The 14676-nt window shown below is 34.9% G+C and overlaps 2 protein-coding genes across 3 annotated transcripts; both read right to left on the reverse strand.

Moving 5' to 3' along the window:
* Positions 1-1434: 1434 nt before the first annotated feature.
* Positions 1435-2881, reverse strand: LOC122345237 (lectin-like). 2 transcript variants are annotated; one of them, XM_043239183.1, is made up of 5 exons: positions 2777-2881; positions 2342-2484; positions 2104-2244; positions 1829-1943; positions 1435-1679 (listed from the first exon to the last, which is right to left on the reverse strand). In XM_043239183.1, exons 1-5 carry the CDS (start codon positions 2820-2822, stop codon positions 1576-1578), a joined length of 549 nt encoding a protein of 182 aa, XP_043095118.1. In that variant the 5' UTR covers positions 2823-2881; the 3' UTR covers positions 1435-1575. The 2 variants fall into 2 exon arrangements, with proteins under 2 accessions (XP_043095118.1, XP_043095126.1); XM_043239191.1 differs by having other exon boundaries at positions 2342-2472; positions 2777-2847.
* Positions 2882-7937: 5056 nt separating this feature from the next.
* On the reverse strand, positions 7938-12585 carry p2rx3b (purinergic receptor P2X, ligand-gated ion channel, 3b). Its single transcript, XM_043238963.1, has 12 exons — positions 12271-12585; positions 11742-11877; positions 11365-11436; positions 11210-11279; positions 10792-10885; positions 10641-10718; positions 10417-10558; positions 9970-10106; positions 9728-9821; positions 9582-9647; positions 8886-8963; positions 7938-8793 (listed from the first exon to the last, which is right to left on the reverse strand). Exons 1-12 carry the CDS (start codon positions 12390-12392, stop codon positions 8665-8667), a joined length of 1218 nt encoding a protein of 405 aa, XP_043094898.1. The 5' UTR covers positions 12393-12585; the 3' UTR covers positions 7938-8664.
* Positions 12586-14676: the final 2091 nt, after the last annotated feature.

The following is a 14676-nucleotide window of genomic DNA, read 5'->3' on the forward strand; positions in this document are numbered from 1 at the left end:
TTTAATCTTGGTATTTTTGTAGCATATATGTTTTGAATAATAGTTTAAAGGGATAGTTCACTTCGAAACTAAAACTTGAATTTTATCAGCTTAACCGTTGCACCGGATGCGCGCGCCCTCTTATCTTTTAAATAAAGGCCTCCTCTAGTGAATACATGTGGTTTTAAATGATCAATAGCCATATTTCAAATGTAATAAACCCTTTTTTTCACACTTCCACTGATTGCGGGACGCGTCCCGGCGGATGTCGTAAGACATGTTGTGTTATTACTGACGAACGCAGAGAGAAAAAATTACAGCTTTGTTATAAGCCAAGACTGGTTTTTCTTTGCTCCTACATTTCCCAGAGGTTCGTCTGCTATAAGGGGCTATGCCTGTATAGGTTGTTTGTCAAAATCCCTGAAATATGCTCCATCAAATTCAAATTTTATTTGTCACATACACATACATACATGGTACGACATGCAGTGAAATGTTCTTTACAACCGTCCAACATCAAAATAGAAAACAAAATTTAAATATATATAAAATATAATATAACATCAGAGTGTATACTACAACTGTTGGCAACAAAAGGTTTTCATATCAGTGTTTTGTACAATGATTTGTTCTGCATCACATTTTGGGTGTTGTGTAGCTCAGTTGGCAGCACATTGAGCTATGTACGATAGTCTCTGAACAGTTTTTAATATAACTCAGATTGAAAAGAAGAAAGAAAGTCACATACACCTAGGATGAGTAAAAGACAGACTGATTTTAAATTTGGGTAAACTGACCCTTTAAGTTTTATTGTTATATCTTTTGCTGTAGTGTGTCAGTAGTAAATATCAGTTTACATTTCCAAATATTCATTTTGCAATTAATTGTAATAATAGATTAAGGATAGTGAGATAAAACCATCTTTCCACTGTATTTATGTACTTAATATGAATCGCTTGGTTGTCGGAGCAATCATGTCATTATTATTTTCACCAAAACAACTTTACATGGAAGAACAGGGGCTTTTTATAATAAATAATTAAATGATACTCCATTATAGGTTTAAAGGTAGTCACATACCAGCAAATTAAAGTAATACTGTTTGTGTGTAATGTAGCTATAAGTCATGAAAAGTGTGGAAATGTAAGTCATCACAACTCCAAATACAAATAAATGATAAACTATCAAATATAAACTAAACGAATACATCATTCATTATATATATATATATATATATATATATATATATATATATATATATATATATATATATATATATATATATATATATATATAGTCCTTTATATTTTATGTTCTTCTTCTTTTCTTTTTTTTTTTTTTTTTTTTTTGAAACGTTTCAAAGGTGTATGAAAGGTTCTTCTGGGAACCAAAACACCCATTTGGAACCAGTCAGTCAAAATCAGACAAACAATTAAAAAAACATTTTGATTGCAAACATTTTTTTATTTAGCATTTTAAAGATTTTTTGAGATTTTAAAGAATTATTTTATATTTTATTCATTTTTATTGTAAGGGTTTTTTGTTGATGCAGAGAAAATCATTTTATTCAGAAAGTTTTACAATAGCCAGATAAAACTACTCCTCCTTCTCAGAGCCTGGTTTCAAGATGTCGTTTACTCGGAAGGCACATATGTATCTTTTCTTGACATTACAAGAAGCGTCATTCCATTTGCCAATCTCTGAAATTCAGAACAGTAAACAGTCAAGAGATTTTTACAATAAGTCTTACCAAATATTCCTCACAGCATCACTGGAATAAATCATTTAGCAAAACATTTACTTAAAATTAAATGTAGATATCCTATAACCCATTACTGTCTCTCTGTACCTTTCCAGTTCATCTCCACACATTCCTCTGTGCTAGTGTACATATGGTTGGGTTCACCGCGTGTCCAAATTTGATAATTCCAGAAGGATCCATCAAGCCAAAGAAACTGACCAGACTAAGGGAATGAAACGGAAAATTTAAAGAATAGAGAAAAGGGGTTAATGAGAAACTATAGTTTGTGCATGTGATAGTAAACCAAAAAAAAAGCATCAAGTCACTAATTTCTCTTTGCTCTCCCTATTTGTAAACCCCTGCAAATTTCTGCCTTTTCTTACCTTAAAAAGTTCAAAAGCTCCAAGCCAGATGCGCAGTTTGTTTGGTTGGAATTTTTTCACAATGCAGAGCAAGTAATCATTATTCTGTTTACTATGCACCGACACCAGGTGTGCACCAGGGGCTCTGGCTCTACAATCAAACTGAGTGAACAAAGAAGAACATTTAATGGCTATACATTACATAGACTTTTTTTCCACACTGCACTGACATAAAAAAAAAAATTAAATAAAAACCTACCTCAGCGTCAGTGAAGTTGCGAGGCCTGTTGAAGTATTTGACACAGACCTTGCCCACTTTGTACCAGTCACTGAAGCCATAAATATTGCACTTTTGAGGCATAGCACAATACTCAGTGACATTTGCACGGTCTGCAAAGAACCCTAAATGTGAGAATCAAAAACTTGAGCTATAAGAATTGTATAGCTTTTTGCTTGTTTAAAAGATGTACTTTTAACTTATCGCTCTGTTAATCTACTAATAACGTTAAGGCATACTCTAAGCAAATCATATCAACAAATACAACCAATATCATATGCACAAACTATATGATCACTTGCTTCTTGCTGAACAATACTTTGTTTACCCTTAATTAAAATGTGCTTGAAGTCATGGCTAAAATTATAAAGTTCTAAAGTTCAACATGAATGTTATTTTGAATGAATTAAACATTACCTCTCTCCATTGTTAAGAAGTTTCCACTCCCAAAAAGGAGAGTCATCAACAGAACACTAATCGATCCTAATTTGATCTGTGAAAGAAGTGGAATATGATTGTGAGAGAGATGTAAGAGAGAGAGAGAGAGAGAGAGAGAGATACAAAGACTTGCCATTGCAGTTCATCAACTTCTGTCATCAAAATAATCTTGCATCAGTCTCACCTTATTTTATACTTTTCCACTCATTTTCACAACTCCTCCTTTTCTCTCAGTTTTACTGCCTTAAGGGTAGAACTGTTGTTTTTTTTTTATTTTCAGACAGGAAATCATTTCACACATCTATAGTGAGTGAAACATTTCAACATTAATATGTTTAATGTAATTAAGAAAAAAAAATAGTTTTTGAACATTTAAAGTTTACACAGATCAACTTATGCATTTAAATTTCAATGCATAAACAAATGAAGGAAAGAAGGAGTAGAGAGAACGTGTCCTGGTGTCCTGAAACAGTACTTGTTTTATTACATGATCATGACCCTATAGGATTAAATTCCCGCTGCACTCTTTTCATTACAATCTTTAACTTTACTTAATGGTTCAAACCAAAGAAGAAGTACTGTAGATCTGCATCTTATTTCCTACATTCCTATGACCTTTCTCTTGTATCTTTTCCCCACCCTATCAGTATTGTGATTGGAAAAGAGGCTAAAAGTTCCACAAATTTTATTTTATGGGATAGAAACATAACAGAAAACAAACAACAATCAAAAAGTTAATTTTATAGAGACTGCTTTAGTCAGAATGACAGAAAGATGCTGGCACATGCCAGTAGGTCTTATGGTTAGGTATCAGTTCAGTTTTCACAACCCCTCCTATTTCTCTCACATTTCATTCACAGTTTTTTATAATTCAATAAAAAGCCCTTAAAGCTGACCTCTTGATGCCTTATCATGATAAAATAAAACGTTTAATAGAACATATGGCATTAGGTTGCATGAAGCGTTAGTTCTTCTAATTTACCTTTCAATGTTATAGCTAGAACAAACAATGTGTTTTGTTTGTTTTATGCATGAATACTTACATTTACAAATCACCATTCTTCTCTTCATTGATTCCATCTTTGCTCCTCTTTCCTATTCCATAACAAGCAACGCTTTCTGCTGCCTCCCACATCCTGTGGACTGCTGCCTTCCTCTCCTTCTCTGTTAGTAAACATTCTCTATACTGACTGAGCCGGAAATCCAGCCAACCTTGACTCAGAAATTTCTTAGGCTAGCGGATCACTTAAAGCCAGCTAAAGGTGAAACATGCTTTGGCCTGCATGTTCGTTTCAGCATGCCACAGTCAATGGATTTAATCCTCTTTAAAAAGAATATCAAGTCAAACAAAAATCACCGGAGACATGCAGGTTAACCTTGAAAGACAGTTATGGTTTTGGTTAAAAATAAAACTGCATGCATGCGTCGTGAGGAAGATTGATGCTTTTGGTTGACCTCCGGCACTGTTCCTGTGCGTGGATGCACCCCTGCATACAAACATTTTTATTAAAACAGACATATAAACAATGATGCATGACAAACGTTCATATAGGCTGAGTTTGATGCTCAGATTGAACCAAACCGGTTTACAACAAAACTGAGGCCCAGAATACTGACCAATGACGTTTACTTGATCAGCAACAAATCCCAAACGGCAGAATCAATATATATTTCATATAAATGGGTATATTTCTTGACCATTTGAAAGCATTTGTAATATATCACTCTACTACCACTGTCGAAATACACTAGAAGCAGGTAATCTCAGTAAGCAGGACTTTTTTGGTCAGGTGTATTCTGTCAACAATACCTGCATTTTCTTGTAATTATTATCAGGGGTAGAATAAGGAATAATAGGTAAAATTAGAAAATTAGAAAATAGATATATTGCAATATGAATTAAACGTTACCTCTCTTCATTGTCCATAAAGGAAAGCTATCAACAGAATGCTAATAGTTCTTGATTTTAACTTTGAAAGAAGCAGCATAATTAGTGCAATAAGCATGTTGAAGTATTTTCTTAAAACAATCAAAATACGGAGCATTACTAATTATTTTCCTAATTTATATCCTAAATATCTAATTTGTTTATAATGAGGCTGGTACAGTGCAGAGCTGAGAGACCAAGACGGTGTGGTTACTGTAACCAAATTACAAATATACTCAGCCCATGTACTGCTTTATATGTTAAGATAAGAACTTAAAAAAAAATCTGTACGTAACTGAACTGGAAGCCAGTGTAGTTGAGACAGCACAGGAGGGATATGACTGCGGGATGGTGTGTAAGTTAAAACACGAGCAGCTGAATATTTAAATGAAATCTGAACTAAGAGCAGTAAAACTTGAAAACGGGGGGAGTAAAGAGATGCATCATTCAGCAATTTTCTTCTCTAAGAATGTAATTAAAATAATCAGAGCTGTTCATGTGGATAGTAGAAAGTGGACACGTTGAATATAAGCAGCACTAATTACGTGGTCTGGGGAACAGAAGAGGGTAATTCAGGAAGAAGAATTGCTGAATAAATAATGTTATTACTGTTTTCCGTTTAAAATGTAGTCTGCTACATATTTTTTGTGCGTTGATCATGGTAATATCCTTGCTGGAGGGCCAGAAAGCTCCAAGATTCCAGCAAAATTATCTACATGTGTAAATAAATTAGTTTAAATTTAAAATTTAAAAATACCAATAATATAGTTTTATTTATGCTTTAAATTTAGTGGATAGAAATGTATTGGTTCAAATTGGGCAACATTTTCAGCATTGCACTACGTTTTCTTGAGGGTTTACGTGTCACTTTGGGGCCTATTTCTGTAGAGAGTAGTTTTCAGATTGCTCAGGAAAAGGCATCTGGTAAATGAAAAACATCTGAAAAGTTAGTACTTGACCACACCAGATAATGAAACTACAAGTTGATTAATTAATAGACACGGTTACTTTACGCATTTTACTGACTACACAAATAGTGTAGAATGATGTGTACATTTTAGCCCGGGGCCACAACATAACAAAATGTGAACATACACTGAGTGTAAACGTTTTCTGTTAACTTCACTTTTCAGTTTTACTTGATTTCAAACCAGCCATACTAGGTCTATATCTCTTTCATTTTCTCTTATATCTCTTTCTCACGTTTTACTGTCATGTCTTACTTTTAGAGTTACTTCTTACATACGTAACACTATTAAAAGTGCAGCCTTGTTATATAAGTTTTGTTTGATATAAGCTACTGTAGATGACAAAACTGCCAAATATAGAATATATATATTATAGAATATAAAATGTAATGTATTTTGCTACAGTATGGAAAACAAAATGAGCTAAAAAGCATTTAGAAATGCCTTTGTTGGTCATTTTAAGCAAACTTTGGCCTGAATTTGGATGCTTCATAACGCTGTGTACAGTCTGCAGATGTGCTTTCTCAGAAATGACTCAGTGGTGCAAGGATTAGCGCTTTATGAAAAAGGTCACACACACACACACACACACACACACACACACACACACTTTCCATAGGTGTAATGGTTTTTATACTGTACAGACTGTATGTGTCAAAAAATTAAATACTGTATGTTTTATAAGCTTGTTTCTTCATTTGGACGTCACAACATGAGCCAGTGAAAAGCACAAGCTGCGTGCAACGACACAAGACAACTAACATGGACAGAGGAGTGTACAGCCTGAGAGAAGTCAAGACGCACGCTCTCACAAAGTATGTTTTATGAAATGTAAGATTCAGAAGTTTGGATTCCCTGTGATGCGTCTCCTTGTGTTAGACACGACTCGTTACAGAAGGATGGACCGAAGCTGTCTGGGGCAGAGTGGGATGACGTTGGAGAGTTATGTGGAGGAATTCCTTGATTTTTCCATCAAGATAAGCTGGCATGACTCGTTTCTGGGTGGGACATAATCCACAGGGATTTTTCAAAGTGTACTTTTAATCTCCAGATCAAGCTGATTAGATGACAGAGAGCCCTTCACAGACTGCGCAGCCTGGACCCCTTCCAAACCCTTAAGACACTCAGGGAGGAATAATGGACCTGGCCATTCCCCCTGAGTTTAAGTCCCCTTGCCTCACTCCAGAGTTCCCCCTGGTCTCGTCCAGACCTTCCTCGTTTCCTGTGCCCGCTCCTCCAGAGAACCTAAGAATTTTTTAGAGCCATGTGTCAAGTCAAGGGCTGGAGAGGTAAAACTACAGATGGGGAAAACTAGAGGCTCCTGATCCACCCTGGAGGCCTCCAGTGGTACTACCCTGTATCGACCTTCAACCATCTGTCAGGAAATGTACTTATACAAACTTTCCTTTTTTATATAGCGTCTACATCTCTTTGTGTTAGACATGACTCACTACAGTTGGGGGGGTTCCTCTCCTGAACTGAATAGTGGAGATGTGAAATGTTTTACGTTAAAGAAATTTCCACTGTCAAAATCCCATAAATGTCTAAACTATACCACTTGGGTGAAAGTACACCAATGTGGATAAATGATAATACAACTAAATAACATGCAACGACTACATTTTCAGACTGTAATTACATTTTTTATAATTACATTTTCACATGGAAGCTCACACATGACGTGTGTTTTCATTGTATTGCAAATAAAAAAAGGTGTATATAATACAAATTAACTGTAAAATGTAAACGTATAAACACTTTTAACCTATGTAACTGTTCAACACAATTTACCACACTAGACCATTATAGCGCTGTCATATGTGGTTACACACACAGTCACACAGCCATCTTGGTCAAAAATGAGATAATGATACTGAGTGAATGCTCTGAACACATGTATGTTCATCAAGTACTTTCACTTCAAATGCGCTTAAATGCCAGCCTCAAACGGAGAAGTACCAGTACTTACATAGAGGCCTATACAAAGTAGTCAAAAAAACACTAATTTTAAAGAAATCTTCAGATGCACTTTTGCTTCTGAACTCTCCAAATGTATATTTCTCATCTGTTTAATACTGGTGCGTAACTTTTTTTTCAGCACTTGCTTTTCTATTTTTTCTTATTGCATTTGAACTGTGATACTTGTTCAGCAGTCTTCACACAGAAAACCAAAAGCTTTTAGTAATCTCAACCATGTACATTTTACTTTTATGTTGTCAGTCTTGTTTCTGTCATAAATCACTAATTAAGATGAGAACGTTTTATTTTATTTTACAAATAACAAGTAAATGTACACTTTTTATTGCCCTGAGCCTCCTTATAACCTGCATCGACGTTTACAAGCATATTATTGGAATTAGTGGTAGTATAAAGAAATTATTTACAACATTTAATAGCTCAGAAAAATGATCGTGCAATGCTACAATAAGAATGTGACTGATATTTTTTAACAATTAGTTGAACAATAAACAATACATTCACGAGATAAAACAAAACATACAGCTGCATATAGCTACATTTGGGTGTATTCCATATAATCACACGAATATTATGAACTAATTATTAATTAAGGCCATGCAAACACTATATGCATAAATAGCAGAATTTAAGTACTATTTATTGTATTGTATAGCATTATTTTGATTACTATTTAATACTATTATTTGAAAATTACAGATCAGTCAGGCAAATAATTTATTTTGACTGATTGATTTTGACATCTTTAAGATTGGAATCACGGCTATAGTTAAAATATTCCTTATGTTAAAGGCAAAATTAAAGGGGAAAGTTCAGCATCAAATGTTGACAGCTTATGGAAGCTACTTTTATTGATAATGTTAGTTTATTGGTCGAGACTGTTCTGTGTGGAAGGGTCTAGGTTTAGTGGAAAAAAATATATATCAATTATTACTGTATGAAGTGCAATTAATGAAAAGCTATAAATTCTTCCTGAAATGCTGTAATCCACACTATTAACTATAACGTTCAATGGAAAATGCTCCAGAGTCGTTGGAGAACTTCTCATCAGTTTTGATTGAATGCTGGCTTTGGTCTCTGATCCTGTACAATGAATTACTGCTCTGAACCTGTGAATCTGACACCTACAAACACAGAAAGACACAGACAGGCAAAGATTATTTTCATGTTCATCCTAACTACATAGACGTAATGCTGTTGCTCACAAAATGCAAACCTCTTCAAATTTCTTGGCCTTGTATTGGTCAGCTCCTTTCAAGAAGTTCAGCAGAATGATGTCACAAAGCACTGTGCCCTAAAATAAAAAAAATAAAAAATGAAATGGGTCCTCATATTCTGATATTTGTTCCTCTCATAATTATGTTAATAAATATTAATTATTTTCTAATTCTAATTTCAGTATAAGAACAATAATAAAACACTTATTGTTATTCTTTCTTGGAAATGTATGCTATTCATTTCAAAAATATGAACAAATCTCCAAATGTACTCTAATTAATGAAGATGTCATGAAAGTTATATTTATATAAAAAAGAGAAAACGCAGTGTATTATACAGATAACTGACAAGTGGTTCTCTGAGACATTAACTGGTTTCCATAAAGTGTCTCCATTATGCAAGTAAATTATATCTATACTGATCGATCTTTTCTGAAGATCTGTGGCCAGTCGGGCGGTTTGCTCACTTCTCACTTGGGTCACATTTCAGATGATTTAACATATTTTCATAATTTAGGTTATTTTATTACATGCCTACAATGCTCAGAACTGCAGACAGAACTGTCTCACACACACACACACATTTAGTTTAGATTCTGCTACCATTTTTGCTTTGCATAAAAGTTCATTTGGATTTGTAAAAAAATTAATCTTTTTGATGTTCAGGCATAAAATTTAGTAATGAAAACACATACCACTCCAACAGAGGTGAAGGCAGCAACCATGTTGATTAGAGTTGGGATCATATCAAATTTTCCTGCCTTTTTAAAGAGAGGATGTAATGAGCCATTTTAAAATGTAAATGCATTTAGAATTCACAAACATGTTAATACGAACTCACATCTCCATTAACCAGCACATCAAATCTGATGGCGTAGGCTTTCAGCAGAGTGCGATACTCGGTTCCGTTCTCCATTTTAAAATACTTTGCGTACCTAAGGACCAAGATTCAGACAAATAAAGATTATCCAACCTGTTTACTTTGAACGATTTGGAGCAGTATGGCGGCCACTCTGAAAATTTGGCAAGTAACAACTACGAAAATCAGGAATAAGGTTTGCGATAAACCAACGCTTCCGGGACCTGAAGTTGTATCCTGGAGACACGGCGGACTTCGCTGACATGGCGTCCAGTCGAGTAAAGGAGTAGGCCGGCTTGCACTCATCATCTGCCTTGTCTAAATCACACACCCACGCTATTTTTATCCCTATCACTCCCCCCTGAGAAAGAGAGAGATATCTTACACAAATTCAATTTGACTTTGTTCTTTAGGAGAAATAAAGATAACGCAATTTTTTGAGTTTTAAACAACAATTATTAATGTAATAGTGTATTATAATTATTATTTCCATTGATGGTGGTACACTTTATAAGCTAAATAGCCTGATTACTTTTAAATGACTTGCTATCGGGCTTATTTATAAGTTATTGTATACAAGCAATGGAACTCTCATTAAATAAAATACATAAGTACATACATTAATCACGGTAAGAAAGCAAGAGGGCAATAATAATTATAATATCCCTTACTTGTTGAGCAAGAGTAGTGAAGTTCTGTTGTGCAAATCGGATCACATCCCCCACTTTGAATATTGGACAATACATGTTATTCTCGAAGTCAAAATTACACTGCTTTATGTAGGAATTTTGGATGTTGGGCAAAAAGTTCCCTCTGAAAGGAAAAGAGAAATATTTAATAGCATCAGAAACGCAGATGTTATCTTGAATCAGTATCTGTGTTTAATTGCCATTACTTCGTGAAGTTAAAACGTGGGAAGCGAATGCTGTTTTTGATGAAGATGGTAAAGTTCTCCACCTCCATCATGGGTTTTCTGAGTAAGAAAAAAGTCTGTCATTCCTTTTATTCACGCATCTGTTCATTTGTTCATTAGCATGCAGACTCACGGCGCTATATCATCAATCTCTGCAGGACACCATCCTTTCATTTCACAGGTCTTTTTGGTAGCGTTGAAGTTCACGCATCGCCCTGTCAGCAACCCTTAAGACACAGCCGAAAGGTAATAAAAACAACACAAGGAACCAAGGGATATTCTGAAAAACAAACACATATATCTACTGTCCCGTCATAGAAAAGTTCAACCCCCCTAAATGTTGTTTATAGATATTATTATGTACCTTTATGGGCCAAGGTGAACATATTAGACAGATTATAAACCCTATTTTATTTTCAGACTTTTGAATAGAACTTTTCCTTGACAATTACAGGGTTAAAAAACGAGATTAAATGCCATTTTTATTTTTTCGTAAAATGCAATGATTTTACTTTTCAATAAACGCAAAGAAGATAAAAAAAAATTCTTACCATTGCTGGATGGTTTTGACATCTTCTGCTTACAAGTGCTGTTATTTTCACATATTAATTTCGAATCGCTCTGAAGAGTTACATGAACAAACAGATACAAGAATCGATCAATAACATGCGCATTAACCTTGACAGACTTCTGTGTCCTCACTCACCTCTGGACAGTGTCCTTGAACTTGATTTTCTGTGGTTATGAGCTTGGTGATGATGCAGAACACTGACGCCCCCTTCCATGAGCGCGCGCACACACACAAATACATTATTTCCATAAAAAAGCATATTATAAAATAAAGACATTTGAAATTTAAATAGTACAAGGTATTTGCTACATTGATGAACTGTGTCCTGTGGTGTGACATGGGAAAAATGCATCCTTATTCTCAGGGTTACAAATAGCAGATGAGACAATGAGAGAGGTTTATCTTCAATGTTTTAGTTGTTGTTTTTCATTTCTATGTCTCTCTCTCTCTTACACACACACACACACACACACGCACATACTGTAAACATTCTAAAACTTTTTGAGATTTACTTGAGTAGGTGTGACATAATCAGCTACATCCATGATCCGGTTGTTATACTCTCCAAACCCTTTCACTTTAGTCATGACCGATGACTCGATAGCTGTGTCTCTCACTTGATATGCTTTCTCATACAAAAACACCCAGCTGAGAGAGGTTGGGTAGGGTGGAAATAGAGAGCGAGAGAGAGGACAAAGACACAGAGAGTAATTAATTACTTTATTTTATTTTATTTTTTCACAATTACTACTCTCTAAAAAACACAAAAAAGTATCATATGTCCAATCTTTTTTTTTTTTTTTATCAAAAAGATGATTCCTGCTCTCATACAATGCCTCTTAAAGTACTTTACATCAGTTATGTTAAAATAAAAAGACTCAAGCTGATTAACTGTGCAGTAATGATTAATCAAATTTAATATTAAAATATTTGACTTGTTACAATGTTTTTGAACGGAAACCAGTTTATGTGTTTGGGCACAGCCTTAAATCCATCTCTCCCGCTGATGTATTATAAAAACACTGTCACAAAACAACTCACCCAATGAAGTATGAGATGATGAGGAGTTGGACGACACGGTTCATGATGCCAATAGTCCAGCTCTTTACCACCACAGACTTGGTGGTCTCGTAGGTAAAGAAATCTGTTATGCAGCTCCACATTTTTCCAGAACACTACTGCATTCACAGAAATTATACTCCAAGTCTATCAACGTATTTGTGTTAGGAATGAAGTACAAATGCTTGATCTTGCTTTTTTTATAATGGAAAACCCATGGACTGTCAATAAAAGTCAAAAAAGCTCTTCAGTAATCTTCCTTATTTGTTTGCCTGATAAAGTCTCCACATCTTGAGAGAAAATGCTTTCACAGAAGACACCCCCTCTTCCTCTTAGTCCCTCCCCTTCTCCTCCCTTTTTCCTCGTTTTTCCTCCTTCAGTAATTCAATCCTTGAGATATAACATTTACATGTTACACTCTTATCAGATGCTTTCTCACCAAGTAATTTACAAAAGTACACAAACCAAAGAAACAATCAAACGATTGCGAATCAAAGTTAAGTTTTAGTCCCAAAGAAGTTCCTAACGGCTTTAAATATACCTGTAGTAATAAAACCACTGAATTAAAGACCTTCTAATACTGAAAGCTGCTCTTTAACAAAGAGCTGGGCGAGAATGTCATTACCTCCAATAAAGCAAATGGAAAAAATATGATTAGGATCCCTACCACAACAAGCACATACGCACTCTTTAACCACAACTGAGATGTACCATTTCTTGACATGACCAAGAGAGCAAACATTAACCTGTGGTTACCTCGCTCTATAAGTACAATACATCTGGGACCCGCTTCCCCGCAAAAACACACACAAAGCAGGAGTAACGCGTGACAGATGACCAAATCAAATAAGACAGCAGAGTAAGGCTGAGCTCGAGTAATGCTGAAGTATTTGAAGATGTCTATCAGTCAAGGATAATGTTGAGTGTTAGATGTCTCATGATGATTCAATTGTCTTGAAACAGGATCTTGAGATGAAGGGAGGGCACAGAGTGAAAAAGAGGGGAGATAGAAAGAGACTGAGGAGAGAGTGAGGAAATGGATGGGACTCAATACAAATTGGTGAACAAAGTCATCAATGCACCAAATGCAATAATGAGCAAAGTGGTTTGAGAGGCATGATTGAGAGAGAGACAAAATCCACAGAAACGTAAGAGATATGAACAGAGGGAGTGACGCAACAAAAAAAAAAGACTAAAGGGAAATGGGAGCAGCAGTAAATAAGAGGAGACATAGCTACAATTGATTGGAAATTAACACTAAGAAGGACACAGAGAGCCCAGAGAAATACATTTTATAGAATATTTAAATGGCATAAATATAATAATGGTGGCCTAACATAATTAAGGGACAGCAAAATAACAGCAATGACAATAATACTAGTAATACTTTTTCTCCTTTTGAACCGCACCATAAAAATGGTTCTACTTTTATCATTTCTCTGCGAAGAGCAAAAGAGTTATTAAAAAGTGTAATAATGATAATATTAGTAATAACCATTGAAAAAGAAATCATTCTGACTGAGTTAGTTCCTTTAGGCTGATATTAGCAAAGACAAGGTTAGGGCTTCCCAGGCCAGGGAACACTTGTAAACTATACTATACGAACACTGTAAGTTGATTTGGAAGAAGAGGGTGCGTGGAAAATCAATGCATTTAATGTAAATATAAATGTAATCTTTGACAAGAGACACCCCTCCCCACACCCCCCTTGCATTTAGTCACATGCTGCACGTTTTTTGATCTCATGTTAATATTCACTCTATTCAGTGTTCTGTTTTGTCCTGCTTGAGACCACAGACCATAATTGTAAACATTATGAGGATTAATGATAGAATTTAGTTAACTCTTAGTTAATTATCCCCTTCGGTTTCATTTCGGTATTATTGTTATGTAAAATCTATGACACTTACCGTCTTCTTACTGCATTTACAACAGTGTGTCCACAGAAAAGGGTTCAATTATTCATATGCTATAAAATGGATCTTTTTTTTTTAAATAATGAGAAAGATCTAGCTTTACAAAAAGCAACACTTAGTAATATCTCGTCGTAAATATAAGTCGCTTCAGAGATAACAGTTATGACCATTTATTCTTATAGTCTACTACTGAAACAGTTTATGCAGTACCCTTACGCCGATGAAGACATAATGGCACCCTTTTGAAGTGGCCTAGTGGGACTGACCATCAATAAATCTGTTTTTTTTTCTCCGTAACCTCAGAAAACGTGTGAACATTGTGACGTTGCGCTTGTGTTGATATTCAAATTGTAATGTTTTAAAAGCTAAAAGTTAAAGGACGTCACACTTTCCAAAACTTTCCACACCCATTAGCTAAGACTGACTCTAAGTTGTTGGGTTTGCTGGCTTTTTACTACGCTTAAATCCTTTT

The sequence above is a fragment of the Puntigrus tetrazona genome, chromosome 1, assembly GCF_018831695.1.
Source record: "Puntigrus tetrazona isolate hp1 chromosome 1, ASM1883169v1, whole genome shotgun sequence".
NCBI lineage: Eukaryota > Metazoa > Chordata > Actinopteri > Cypriniformes > Cyprinidae > Puntigrus > Puntigrus tetrazona.